The sequence below is a fragment of the Sycon ciliatum genome, chromosome 9 (assembly GCF_964019385.1).
Source record: "Sycon ciliatum chromosome 9, ocSycCili1.1, whole genome shotgun sequence".
Taxonomy (NCBI): domain Eukaryota; kingdom Metazoa; phylum Porifera; class Calcarea; order Leucosolenida; family Sycettidae; genus Sycon; species Sycon ciliatum.
Genome location: NC_088651.1, coordinates 10,891,175 through 10,904,402, shown reverse-complemented (window position 1 = coordinate 10,904,402; position 13,228 = coordinate 10,891,175). Strand labels below are relative to the sequence as shown.

The following is a 13,228-nucleotide window of genomic DNA, read 5'->3' as shown; positions in this document are numbered from 1 at the left end:
AGGCGGTGACAGCGTGGGAATAACGGCATATCGACCGACTAGCAGATCACGAAAGGTCTAGGATCTAATGCCATCCAGACAGTCAGCTATGCGTGTGTGCGTGTGCACTTGAACATTCTCCAGCAAAGTCCGGAGAAGAAAACGAATATAGCACAGCAGAATTGTGATAGTCTGCAAACGCAACACAACACAGCAGAAGAAAGGGAAAGACAATAATTATTATCAGGGAAAAATCTCACGAATCGAGAGTGAATGTGCGTGTGTGTGTGTGTATGTGTGTGTGTGTGTGTATGTGTGTTTGTTTGTGTGTGTTTGTGTGTGTTTGTGTGTGTGTGTGTGTGTGTGTGTGTGTGTGTGTGTGTGTGTGTGTGTGTGTGTGTGTGTGTGTGTGTGTGTGTGTGTGTGTGTATGGTGCCAGCTAGTCCGGTTGGTGGGTACACTTACGCCTGATTGTGTTGGGTCTGTTGCCAACAGGCTCGACTGCTTGAAGGTGTATTGTTGTATCTGCCACCTTTGTTGGTTTCAGGTTACTTTCTATTTGAAGTATACATACCTGTTAACCATGGACTGCTTCTGGCTAGATTAACTCTTGTGTAATCAATGATGCTAGTGACGCTTAGATCAGATCCACTCTGATTTAGCCACCCACAATAGTAGCAAGTATTACCTTCACTGGGGGCAGGGGTAACTGCAGTTGGATCCCAGGACGGATACCCTGATGCCGTCAATCCTTTTTCTGCACCTTGTCCTCACCCACTTACTGAGGTGTGGTGAGCCCATAAGTGGGATCATTTTCAAGTCCACCCAGAGATTTGGGGATTTCAGGGGGTGTCGGCCGTTGGGCGGTTCAATAGCCAGTTGAGTCATCTTTCCAAGATTCCTTTTGAGTCTCTCTCCCCTCTCCCGGGGAGACCCACGTGACCAGTTTTGGCAGTGAGCAACAAGTACAAGTGTGTATGTGTGTATGTATGTGTGTGTGTGTGTGTGTGTGTGCAGAGAAAGAGAGAGAGAGAGAGAGAGAGAGAGAGAGAGAGAGAGAGAGAGAGAGAGAGAGAGAGAGAGAGAGAGAGAGAGAGAGAGAGAGAGAGAGAGAGAGAGAGAGAGAGAGAGAGAGAGAGAGAGAGAGAGAGAGAGAGTGAGAAAGAGAGAGAGAGAGAGAGAGAGAGAGAGAGAGAGAGAGAGAGAGAGAGAGAAAGAGGAGAGAGAGAGACAGAGAGAGAGAGAGAGAGTAAGAGAGAGAGAGAGAGGCATTCTGCAGGATCAGGTACTACTTGAAACAAAAAAATTATATCAATAAAATATGCACATGCACTGGAAAAGTAACACCGTCACAAATAAGGAGAGAGACACGAAGCTGAGAAAAAAATGCTGAAATCTTGCGAAAGAACGCCTGTACGCTCGACACATGGCCCCTTTTTTAATGAACTTCTACGCGAGGATAACGAAAAGAAAAGTACGTTGATGGCGCAGGGATTTCATCACACGGCCAATACCGGTGATGAGACTAAGGGGAGTACGGACACCAGCTCAGTACTACCCGAACGTCGGAGGCGAATATACTTTGGATGCGTCGAAAACCAGGATTTCATATTAACACTGTGTAAGATGGAAGCACACATCTAGCTTACAGACTGTCCGGACTCGGAACCAGTTCTCATTCTGGGGAATGAAGTGTGCGAGATCGGACTTCTGAAAGACTGCCGAAAAGTACCCTGGTTGTGCAGGTGTCGTTGACGACGAGCTGGACTGTACAACGTATAGCTAATGTACAAAGGTTAGAACTGAACTCGGTGCGCTGCTCACATTGCAAAGACCCAGCATGGGATTGTAACTCCTGAGAGATCGCTAGAATCGGTGCTTCTGCGTGCACTCCACCACGACTATCAGTGATCGGATTTCAGTTGCCAGCACTGCACATGTCCTGATGCCCCTCCCCCCCCCCCCCCCCACCCTCCCAGCCTTGGCGAGGTCATACCCTTCCATGTCCTGGCACCCCCGAGCGCTAACCAGAGCATGCCCAGATATGCCCTGGCAAGGACATGCCCAAACTCCCTCGCCCTGGGTGCCTTGGAAATGCTCTGTAACTCCCTAGCCCTGGCCTGGACATGCCCTGGCACTCTCTAGCCCTGGCCAGGGCATGCCCTGGTATACCCTGGTCACATCCTAGCCCTGTCTGCATGATATTCACCATGACATCAGCATGACATCAGCATGACATCACCATCCTAGTGTAGTGGTGACCACGCCTGTATTCCCAGCTACATGTAGCAATCATGCGCCAACATGGATTACAAGATATCCTCTAACACAATGATGTTATTGATTGGACTTACCAAGGAGCACATGTTGGTCCATTATTATTTGCTGCCACATATCCAATGTCACTCACAGTGACCACGCCTGTTCATACTCCGCAACGCTGATCATCTCAATGTCTGCTAAAGCCATGCAGCAATGTGCACAAACAGACTACACGCAGATGCACACATGCACACACGCGAGCATGGACATGAACGCACGCACGCACACACACACACACACACACACACACACACACACACACTCACAAAAACACACACACACGAACACAAATCCGTTACTTAACCACAAAGGCGTAACATCAGGGCATCAGCGCACATTCACTGATAGGCTGATTGGAAGGAGGAATGTCACTGAACAAGACTAGTGCTTGGGTGTATGAAGGGAGGATTTCATATCCTAGTTGAAAACTAAGGTTTCCTCAATTCAACACTCAATGACGTTCTCTTCGCTGCACAAGTCATTTGAAAAATCAACAACCATACAACAAAATCAAAAGCCCTCAGTTTGCACCGGATATATCGGTTGTGTGCTGTGCAATGCCCACTGTGAATGCTAAACTTGTCCAGTGGAGCGCTCCTGCCGAGTCCTGGCAAGTAGGCAAAGCCACGGCCTTCAATGCCCAGTGTCCCAGGCCAAATGATTAAACCGTCCATGCTCAGGCTCGCCGGAACCGGCCCAGTCGGTCAGGTAAACACCGGACCAACTGGGCCGGTTCCAACACATGTGTACCGCTGAGGAGGGCAAGCGTCCCCGCTGTGTTATACACAAACTGTATGTAAGACTACGGTACGACTGGACCAATTGAAAACTGCTTCCGGCGGTGCTGATGCTCCACGGGTCCTGTCTGTTCAGTTGTTGTCTTGGCATTCATACCTGGACTACGTGGACTACAAATGCAAGGCAATAATTACGTGGTCGTTTGGCTTATTTAGTATGGAGTGGTCAGTATCACTACAAGCATGAGTTTTTCACTCCATGGTATAAAGCATATACATTGTAGTGATCATGTCACTCGCATAGCCTCTATGCATCAATACACTGTAGTGCATCTGACCACACAAATCAGGGAGTGGTAAAATACCGGTATTTTACTACTCCCCGAGGACCCCGACTAGGCCCAGACAGATTCTGCTCCGCTCGCCTCGATATTTTGCCGCAAAATGTTGCTGCGAAATCTTCGATATTTTGCCGAGCCTTGAACAAGAAACTCGATATTTTGCTCCATTTTGCTCCGGAATAACGTGTATTTTATCCACTTCCCGTACAATCCCGTACAAAAATCGCAGGGTCAGTTTCTCAACACAGGTTTCCACGCACGTGTCCCTGAGTTCTTCCAAAATCATGTCGATCCACAGTGAATCCCAGTGATATTTCGGTGACATGATCTCGTCCTGGGCAGTGTGTCCTGCTGAACGAGTAAGAAACAAGGAAATCCAAGTATCTGGCATCGATTTTACCCAACATCTCGCTTTTGCTCCGATTTTGCCGGCAATTTCCGCTCTTTAAATTCTTCGATATTTTGCCGAAAGAATTGCCGGCAGGATCTGTCTGGGCCTAACCCCGACACAAAATTAATAATAATTATTAATTTTTGTAATGACAGGCCAAGCAAAATACGAACCTTCTCCGGGTCGCCGACTCCCCAGTAGTCTTTGACGGCGGTGGTGGACGGAGAGCGGACATTCTCCAGGTCCTCCTAATCTCACATATTCCTACTGGTTAGCCCATTTTGCAGTCAGTGTTCCGCAGCAGAAGTTGCAAGGCACAGACGAGCAGAAAACTCCGCTGACGGACGAGCAGCGTTGCAAACACTGAGACTAGCCGCTGTGGTGAGCCGATTCGCGGCCGGAAAGCAGCCACGTAGCCTCGTAGGTCCGCATGAGAGCAGGCGAAAATCTGAGGGACTGCCCATAACTTTTCTTGACAAGCAAAAAGCTACTTGACTGTCGACATGTCGATTGTCGTGTCGACAATGAAGCCATTCTGCTCAACTTAAAACAATGACTGATGATTTCCCAAAAAGTTGATTTTTGCCTTAGGTATAAGTGTGACCAGGGCGGCAGGGCCTATGCTAGCCCTTACTTGGCCTTAGCCTAGGCTAAGGGCTAAGATCATAATATTAATAAGACAGAGTCCATTTCCACGTGGGAGGCATGGCACGCTTGCAAAATCTCGTTGCTATGGCCCACTGCAAAGGAAGTAGTTAGGCTGACACTGTACTGTGACAGCAACCGTGCAGGATACTTCAACTGCTCAGTACTAGTAATCTCTTCTAAGATATTTTACGGAAAGGTGATGAGGACAACTCGAAGAATCCGCATTCTAAATTAGCTGTGGTGATTGGCCCATTCGGAGAAAGTTCTAGCATTCTAGGACTGTTGGGTATGCGACTGGTAGCATCTCTTAGCACTTGTCATGACATACATGTACATGTACTGTAGGTTAAGCTTTATTGCAGGCCGCAGTCCTACTGCTGAGATGTTATTTTTGGCCCATAACTGTAACGTTTAATAATTTCGGTGATTTCGGTAGAGAAACCAGGCACCTAAATTTAACCTAAAACTGAAAGACATTGGAGTGTGCAATGTAGGTCAGTTATCCCCGATCTACTAGTAGGCAATGATGAGTTTTGAGGCCACACCGTCACAAGGAATGGATTGGCTCAGAATGGGTTATGGAGTACCACGCGAGCGAAAGCCGCTTATGCGTTTCTTTGAAATCAATGTCAAAATGGTTCCGACTCAATACTGTGATAAATAATAATTATGGAATCCAATACACCACACAACCACATTGCGCTCTTGGCCGATCCAAACTCTGCACTCACATCACCATCACCACAGCGAGGACAATTCCGGTATAATTATACAAGTAGATTGATATTGACAATGACCCTCCAAAATTATGTTTTAGCTTTAAACAGACAAATACTGAATAAGTGCACAACGATGATGTGGAAGATATTATTTACATGTAACACTAAACCAGTAGGGGAGATTAAATCAGCTAGTGTCTATTCTAAAGAAATGCAGATGGAACATACATGTACATGTACATGTAAGTGACAAGTCAGCTTTAAAACTTAAAAATTAACTCCGCCGCTCCACACTGCACTGCTTGGCCGGCCCAATACGCATGCTCACCACCAAACCTAGCATGAACTTTGTAGCATAAAGAAATTGAGTTCCCGTAAATGCAACGTATCCAAAGACATGTACGAAACTCGGATGTTGACGGCTAAAAACTCGTATCCATAGTTATATTCCTTTCTTTGCTCTAAATACATGTACATGCACATGACTTCTACAGCACATGTATTCAAATTCTAGGAGCCACTGCTGTTTGTGATCAAGTCTTTCAGATTCATCATCATGTCATAGATATAGCGCTACTAGTACTACTAGCCGAGACCTATGGCTCTCTTGATAAACGGTTGAGAGATACAATGTATACATCTAATGCAGTGAGCTTCCAGAACTAATTTGCTGCTATGCATGCATGCACTTTGCACTGTCTCTGCTTTCTCTACTCTAAACGGGACCTAATAAATCAGGGGAGAGAGGGGGGGGGGGGTAGGAAAAGCTGTACAGCTTTTGCTGAAATGTGTGGAATTCAAGGGGAGAGAGAGTGTGTGTGTGGGGGGGGGGGTATAGCAAATGCTGTAAAACATTTCCTGACATGTGTAGAAATCAGAGGGGGGGGGGGGGGGGGGAAGCAAATGCTCTGATTATCACCTTTCCTGAAATACATGTATGTGGACACTTTCCTTTCGAATTGACCATGCACCCGGAATAACCGCTACTTCAGCAGGGTAAACTTCCTCTGTGTTGGACGGCCGAAGATCACTCTAACCTTTTAGAAAGTTTTCATGTGTTTCGTATTATTATTATTATTACAGCCAGCAAAGCACATTGGCATATGGCTGAAATAAATATTGGTCCTGTCATGGCCGCGGCTTGGCTAAACTGACTGCTAATGCCGGTGCTGATGATACTGAGATATATCAGGCCACTGTCAACAGCATACAGGCCAGGAAACATACGATGTGACACTTCGATAGGGTGAAGGTTTGGTCGTGAGCAACATAATTGCAGGTGAGTTGGTCATGCTCCCGTTCCAGTACTCACCGGTACGCTTAAATGCCCGGCATTCCGACATTGCCATCCTTGGAATCCAGCAGCGCCTGCGTTGTCGGAGTGGCAGAGTAGGAGCTCATGCGACTCTGCGCCTGCCGGAACCAGCGCTGGATCTGACTCTGGCGGTGCACGTCCGAGTCGTGAACGGTTTTGCTCGACGATGTGATCCTCCTGGCCAGGCTATTGCTGTCGGACAGCTCGATCGTGTCCTCCGACGCCGCATTCCCGTCGTTGAACACCTGGTACCCGTCGTAGTAGTCTTCCTCGTCGTCGCCGTGGGAACAGCATGACTGTGGACTGGAGCCACAGCAGCAGGCACAGGCGCGGCGAATCCCGGTGACAGCGGCGGTGCGTACCTTGGTCGTTAGTAAGAAGAACATCAGGAAGTTAACAGCACCCTGGCCATTATCACCGAGTGCCTGGAGAGAAAATGGAGAAAATACGGATTTTTTTACTTTGTTTTATTTCACATATCCAAACGGGAATTTCTTCCCGATAACAAGGCAACGAAGAGGGAAGAAAGAAAAGAGAGAAAAAGGGTGTGTCCTGGAAAAATGATGACAACTACACCATAGCTTCTGGGTCCTTTTTTTCTTTTTATTACTTGTTTGATACTGACGTGCGCAGTCCAGCAGAGAATGTTAGGCCCCGGTCACACATGCCCTTTTTTGGCGGCGCCACCAAAGCGTAACTTCTGCTTCCGCAGTTACACCGCAACGGCGGAGGTGAAAGTTAGGCTTGGGCGGAAAGTGTGGATTCGCTACGCGAAAAAAATTGTGAGCGGAACCTCCGCTTTGGCGGACCCGCTTTGGCGGACCCGCTTTGGCGGAACCTGCATGGTGATGGCTTTGGTGTGCTATTTCTGGCACTGAGTGAGTTCTGGTGTTGTTTGGTTGCCGTTTGGTATTATTTCATATTCAATTATTTTTCTTCTCTGCACGTTCTGGAGATCTCGCAAACTATACTGCATCGCTATGAGTGGATAGTTGGTGAGGGAATCCGTCTCCCAACTCCTTGGACCAGATCGCAGACGAGAAGGGACGACGTTTCTCTCTCCAAGCAATGCGTCCAAAAGAGTGCGCAACACTAGGACTGCAACCAGGGAGTACTAGTAGTAGAGTACTCTGCCACACCCTCACTGCAATACCAGGCATCCACGCTGGAGTCAATGATGGATCATGGAGGAGGCAACGACACCCTCCTATTCAACTGATTGAATTTGATATCGATGTAAACCAAACAAATATTCAAATACACCTGACCTGGGCCGCAGTGCATGTGCCCAAAATCCACGAGTGTACTTCACAGGAGACAATCAGCAGCCGCCTGTCAGTGTCAGCGATCCACGATGGCTCATGCGAAGGTCGCTTCAACTCGGACAACTAACTATTTGCTTGAAACATCTAAAATTTCACAGGACTTGTAGACCTACGTGCTGTATTTGCATTCCCTCCGCCAAAGCGGAGCGTTGAGGAACACAGCACCGGTACATGTATGTGTGACCGCTGCATCGTGTGTTCCGCGAAACGGCTGCGGTAGCTACGCTTTTCGTCTCCGCAAAAGCGGTGCACACGTTTCGTGTGTGACCGCGGCCTAAAGAGAAGGCAGAACCAATGGGAAGATGTGACACTACAGCAGGGAGCCAGAGCAGCATGTTGATGAATTGGGCCTACCTCCCTTCCACTCCCCCCCCCCCCCCCCCCTGGCCCCGATCATAGAAAAATAGTTCCACCTGGTTCATACCTGCATGTATTCAAAGAACTGAAACACGACGGATTCTCTTGGATTTGCATCAAAATAGAAGGCGAATATGTAGAGGAAGACACGTATTGTTCCTGCAAGGACATTTGGATCAAAAGCAAAGAACAAGATTTGCTTCGTAATCAGTAGCTGCTAGAATAGAATATTTGAAAACATCATTCATTATTCAATCTAGAAAGTAGTTGCGTGGTCACACCCAGTCCCTCACACCCAGTCCCTCACACCCAGTCCCTCACACCCATTCCCAAAGCACTCACTGTACAGGACCGAACCAATTCTGACCGTACAACGTTTCGGCAATATTGCCATCATCAGGTACGCATGGAACAATGATAAACAATGATCAACAATGATAAACAATGATAGACTAGCAAATGAAGACCGAGGTATCGAGAACACTCTAGTTGGTAGTTCGGTTACACCAGTAAGGCTGCATCTCCATTCACCAATAGAAGGAACGCACACAACATTTTGTGAAACCATTCTGAATGCATCTCGTTACGATAATGACTCCTCCTGTTGGGCGTTAGCTGCCATAATTTTTGAGCCACCCCCCCCCCCCTCATCCCATTCATGCAGCATCCTGCTCCACCCCTACCCCCTCCTCCCATTCATACAGCATCCTGCTCCACCCCCCCCCACACACACACCCTCCACCCCATGTGTGTACCCTTACCCCACATCCTCAGCAGGACGAACGCTATCGGCAATATCACCAGCTTCCTGTCGATAGCGTACACCGCCCGCCGATAGGATTGTGTCACCACCATGGCCGATTCGGCTGCAACCACCCTCCGTATGTGCATCTTGACGCGGATGTAGAGGAACGGTACTAGCACGTATGATACCAGCTCCCAGATCTTCGTCGTCAACAGCATCCACAGCAGTATTGCACTGTACAGCGTAAAGTAAAGTTCGCACGTCCGCGTTACCACCGGCTATACAATTATTGTGTTGGAAAAGAACACCACAGCCTGTTTAGGAAGTTCCACTCGTGCCAGGCCACCCTGGTAGAATCAGGCATGGTCAGGCATGGTGGTGGCCTGGCACGAGCAAAACTGTACCGAGTTTAAAATGGGAAATAGATGATTAGCACCAAGAGTGCATGCGAACCAGAGAGCACAGCTCCAGTGATTTGCCATCATGGCTGGACTCATGAATTGCAAGTGCATCATTTTCGTGAGGTAGTGCATGCAAGCAGGTTCCTGGCCTGCCTACAGCCTAGGCATTTCCCAAATCGGCCGGCCGAATAATTGGCCGAAAACAGTGGTTTTGAAGAAATCACCGATCTTTTCGCCGAATACGCAATTTTTGCAATGAATTCGCCAAAAATCGATGTTTTATTGCCCCAACAGCAAGCAAATACAATTTCTGCAGCTATTATCTGCGAAAGGTGACTGCGACTTACGGCATTTTTGAAAACGGTCTGCAGGAAAAGACGCAGAAATCAATGGCTGTCAAGAAATTGCAAATAGTTGCACCGGATTTACAAATTTAGCGCTGAATTTGCCGAAAATGGTTAGTCTAGTGCCTGTACAGCGTGCGTGTACATGTACATGTACATGTATGCTGCGAGAGGTAGCTTCAAGTACCGCTTTGAGCCGAATTCTGACTTTGGGGCTCATAATATGGCCGAATTTGGACATTTTCTTAGCCGATCGAAAAGCCGATTAGGCGAAAAATCGGGCCGATTTGGGAAATGCCTACTACAGCTTGATGATCTGATTGATTTGCTTCACCGTGACGAACACATTTTTGACCTAGGGAGGATCAGATCTCGATGGTGCAGGGTCGATTTGAGATTGCGCCCAAAACGTACGTCCAGTCACGCACAGACAGAGAGACAGACTGTTTGTGATATGGTGGGAATGTCTACGAGCTGCAGTACAACCACCACATACCTGCTATTCTACGTTTCAGAACTGTCGGTTGCCCAAGAACTGGGGGGGGGGGGGGGGGGGAGGAGCTCAGCCTCCTAGCCCAGATCGTTATGATACTACTCATGTACTACAGTCAGTGAGTCTATGCACAGTTGAGCCACTGTGTATACATTGATATGCTGTGCTTGATGAAATTCTCGCCGGTCGGTCTTCAGAGCTCATGTTGCTGCACATGAGCTCCTCCGCAGTAAACAGGGATTGGTGGTCAAATATAATGATCAGCTGTAGCACCTACTCTACTTTTATGTTTATGTATCTATGTCATTCGGATCTTCTCAAGTTGTACAATCATTGTACTGATGAGATACCGAATTCAAATAAATCAATACCATACCAAAAGGTTGGCCCGGCCATGGCCTGATCGGCCGGACTGCCTGGTTCCCCTATATGGCCTAGGCTTGATGCCAGGCAGTACTTGTAAGCTCAAGTACTCATGGACAGTGAGTGGCCCCCATTCAAACATTCATTCATACAAGCAACCCCTAACTACAGTACGCGACTCACTATTGACACATGAAGTTGTGCGGTGGCACTTTCGGCTGAGTACTGACCCAGCACCATCCATTGGTCGCCACCGAATTGTCGCTCCCCAAACTGTCCAAGAAGAAGGCGACCAGTCCGACGGTCACCGGAAGGCCCCAGCCGACAATGTGGAACCAGTTGACCATGCGCTTCGCCAGCATCAAGTCGTCGCGGGCTAGCGAGATATACAGGTAGAGCGCCAGGCAAGTCGTCCACATCACGAACGACAGCGTGAAGATCACGCTGAAAAGTGCCTGGATCTCGCAGTCCAGCACATCGCCGTAGTACTGGGATGCACCCGTGGCCTGCGTGACGCACGCGCCCAGGTCAGCCAGGCTGATGAAGCACAGGATCTTTCTGGACGTGGTGGCGCGCAAATCCCTGACGAGCGTGAAGGAGAGCAGGATGCAAAGGCTCCCCAGGCCCGACACGATGCCGACGGTGAACGCGACGATGTTGGACGGATACGTGAAGAGCACCGTGGACGAGTTGAATTCCGTGTCATCCACACACATGATGATGCCGATCGGGTGAAGATTTGATTCAAACAGCAAGCTTACTGGCACTCCAGTGAAATGATCCTACTTTTTGCCAGTTTCGGAGCTCGTCCACTCTGCGGGAAAAGCTTCAGCGACTTGTTCACTAACCAATGAACGTTCCCTGGCCGAAGCCCCTATAGGCCTATGCAACGAACGAACGACCATAACTCTGTGCGCAATGTCAGGGTACTACACAGCTCTGAGTTCAACTGTTAGTGTTACTCGGACAAGACAGAATGACCCTGAGTAAACTATACTCCGCATCCAAGGATTAGGATTAGGTTCCACCCTATTTTTGTTTGAGCCGCACAGGTTCGGGGAGATCGGGGCTATGCTCGGCGCTCCTCTCGACCGTCATGTCACATGTGACCCCCTAGCCTGGCTGCGTATTATCAGTCAGTAGACTGTACTGTCTAGCGCCTGTGCACATGTGAGGGCCACCATGGTTACCATGGTTACATGACCCTTCCGCATGCAAGGACGTAGATCTACCATGCTTGCCGGCGGTTGGTAGCTTGTCTTGGCCTATCACTCAGCATGGCTTCTTAGTTACGGGTTATATTGAAAAGCCGGCTAAAAGAATTGTTGACATATTGGCTTCCATGCTATACACCACACCACCACATTGCGCTCTTGTCCGATCCAAACTCTGCACTCACATCACCATCACCACAGCGAGGACAATTCCGGTATATAGATTGATATTGACAATGACCCTCCAGACAGCTGTTTCGCTCCTCCTGAGCTCATCAGTGGAGGCATATGATGTTGAATGAAAGAATAATAAAAATAGACTGATCTTTATAGGGCTAATTTGGCGCAATTGCGCTCATTCTGCATAGAAACGTGGCCAATTGCGCCAATTTAGCCTTATAAAGATCAGTCTATTCTTATTATTCTTTCATTCAACATCATATGCCTCCACTGATGAGCTCAGGAGGAGCGAAACAGCTGTCTGGAGGGTCATTGTCAATATCAATCTATAATATACCGGAATTGTCCTCGCTGTGGTGATGGTGATGTGAGTGCAGAGTTTGGATCGGCCAAGAGCGCAATGTGGTGGTGTGGTGTATTGGATTCCATAATGGCCGGGTCGTCGCTACTTCTTCTCGGCTTCAATACTGGCTTCAATATTGGAAATGCGGCGCTGCTACATGTATATGGAGTAGACTGTAACAGTTACTGTACACTGCAGTGTAGTATTTTATTACAATGTAGTAACGATCTGCCAACAAGGCCGTGATGGCTAATGTTTGTTTGAGAAGAGGTCAAAGGACACGACTCGGTGACGAGTCACACGACCTCAACGCACTAGTACAATGCAATAGACCAATCCCGAAAAGATTGTCTGGGTTCGAAAGGGGGCATGTCACCTGAGAGTACACTGTACAACACATACATGGCACTAACTGATCAGCATGCGGCACAGGACGTGTTTGATAGTTCGCGTGTGAATGCGAGGGTAAGTACACGGTTTTCTCGTTAGTTGCATGCAAAAGAGACGATGCGACAGAAAGCAAAGCCCTTTGTAGTTTTCTCTCTCGCACTGGTAATGGTCTGCTGTTGGAGTTGAAATGCTAAGACATAATCCTTGTTTCGCTCTTCTGGTTAGTGTGAAGAGGTCAACGAACATGTATAGCTCACTTTTATGAAGTAGGCAAGGCTGTGAGCGCTGTGGCTCAAAGCGATAGGCCCTAAATCTTACGAGATATTTCGAGTGCTATTGTTTGTTGCGAGCGCTTCGTTTTCGATGAGTCCTGCCTCTTTCCTAGCCGCTGCCCTCCTATAGGATCAACTATGAAGTGACTGTACTCATCTGCAGCCGATCAATGTTATATTGCACAAGAAGATATCGTTTTCGCCAAGCCAGTGCCCCACCAAAGACCATCGCCGTGTCACACCGTCGGAACGAGTTCATGATGAGAAACATCATTTGCGCGTGATGAAGAACTATTTCGAAAGACAACATAGTCTTTACCCCCGGGACGACAACTATGCGCACGTCCTG

General features: G+C 48.1%; 1 protein-coding gene across 1 annotated transcript; it reads right to left on the bottom strand.

Moving 5' to 3' along the window:
* Positions 1-5,167: 5,167 nt before the first annotated feature.
* LOC135825024 (G-protein coupled receptor 157-like) lies at positions 5,168-11,554 on the bottom strand. The gene is made up of 4 exons (XM_065337761.1): positions 10,664-11,554; positions 8,896-9,113; positions 8,202-8,293; positions 5,168-6,877 (listed from the first exon to the last, which is right to left on the bottom strand). The coding sequence occupies exons 1-4, from the start codon at positions 11,194-11,196 to the stop codon at positions 6,458-6,460; spliced, it is 1,263 nt and encodes a 420-aa protein (XP_065193833.1). The 5' UTR covers positions 11,197-11,554; the 3' UTR covers positions 5,168-6,457.
* Positions 11,555-13,228: the final 1,674 nt, after the last annotated feature.

What these genes read in the sequence shown, in the direction of transcription:
- LOC135825024 (XM_065337761.1), bottom strand. Translation starts at nt 11,196, where the DNA reads ATGTGTGTGGATGACACGGAATTCAACTCGTCCACGGTGCTCTTCACG. An exon ending in CACAACTTCATGTGTCAATA is followed by an intron (nt 9,114 to 10,663) that starts GTGAGTCGCGTA and finishes TACGCTGTACAG; the next exon opens with TGCAATACTGCTGTGGATGC. An exon ending in AGTTCTTTGAATACATGCAG is followed by an intron (nt 6,878 to 8,201) that starts GTATGAACCAGG and finishes TTTTCTCTCCAG; the next exon opens with GCACTCGGTGATAATGGCCA.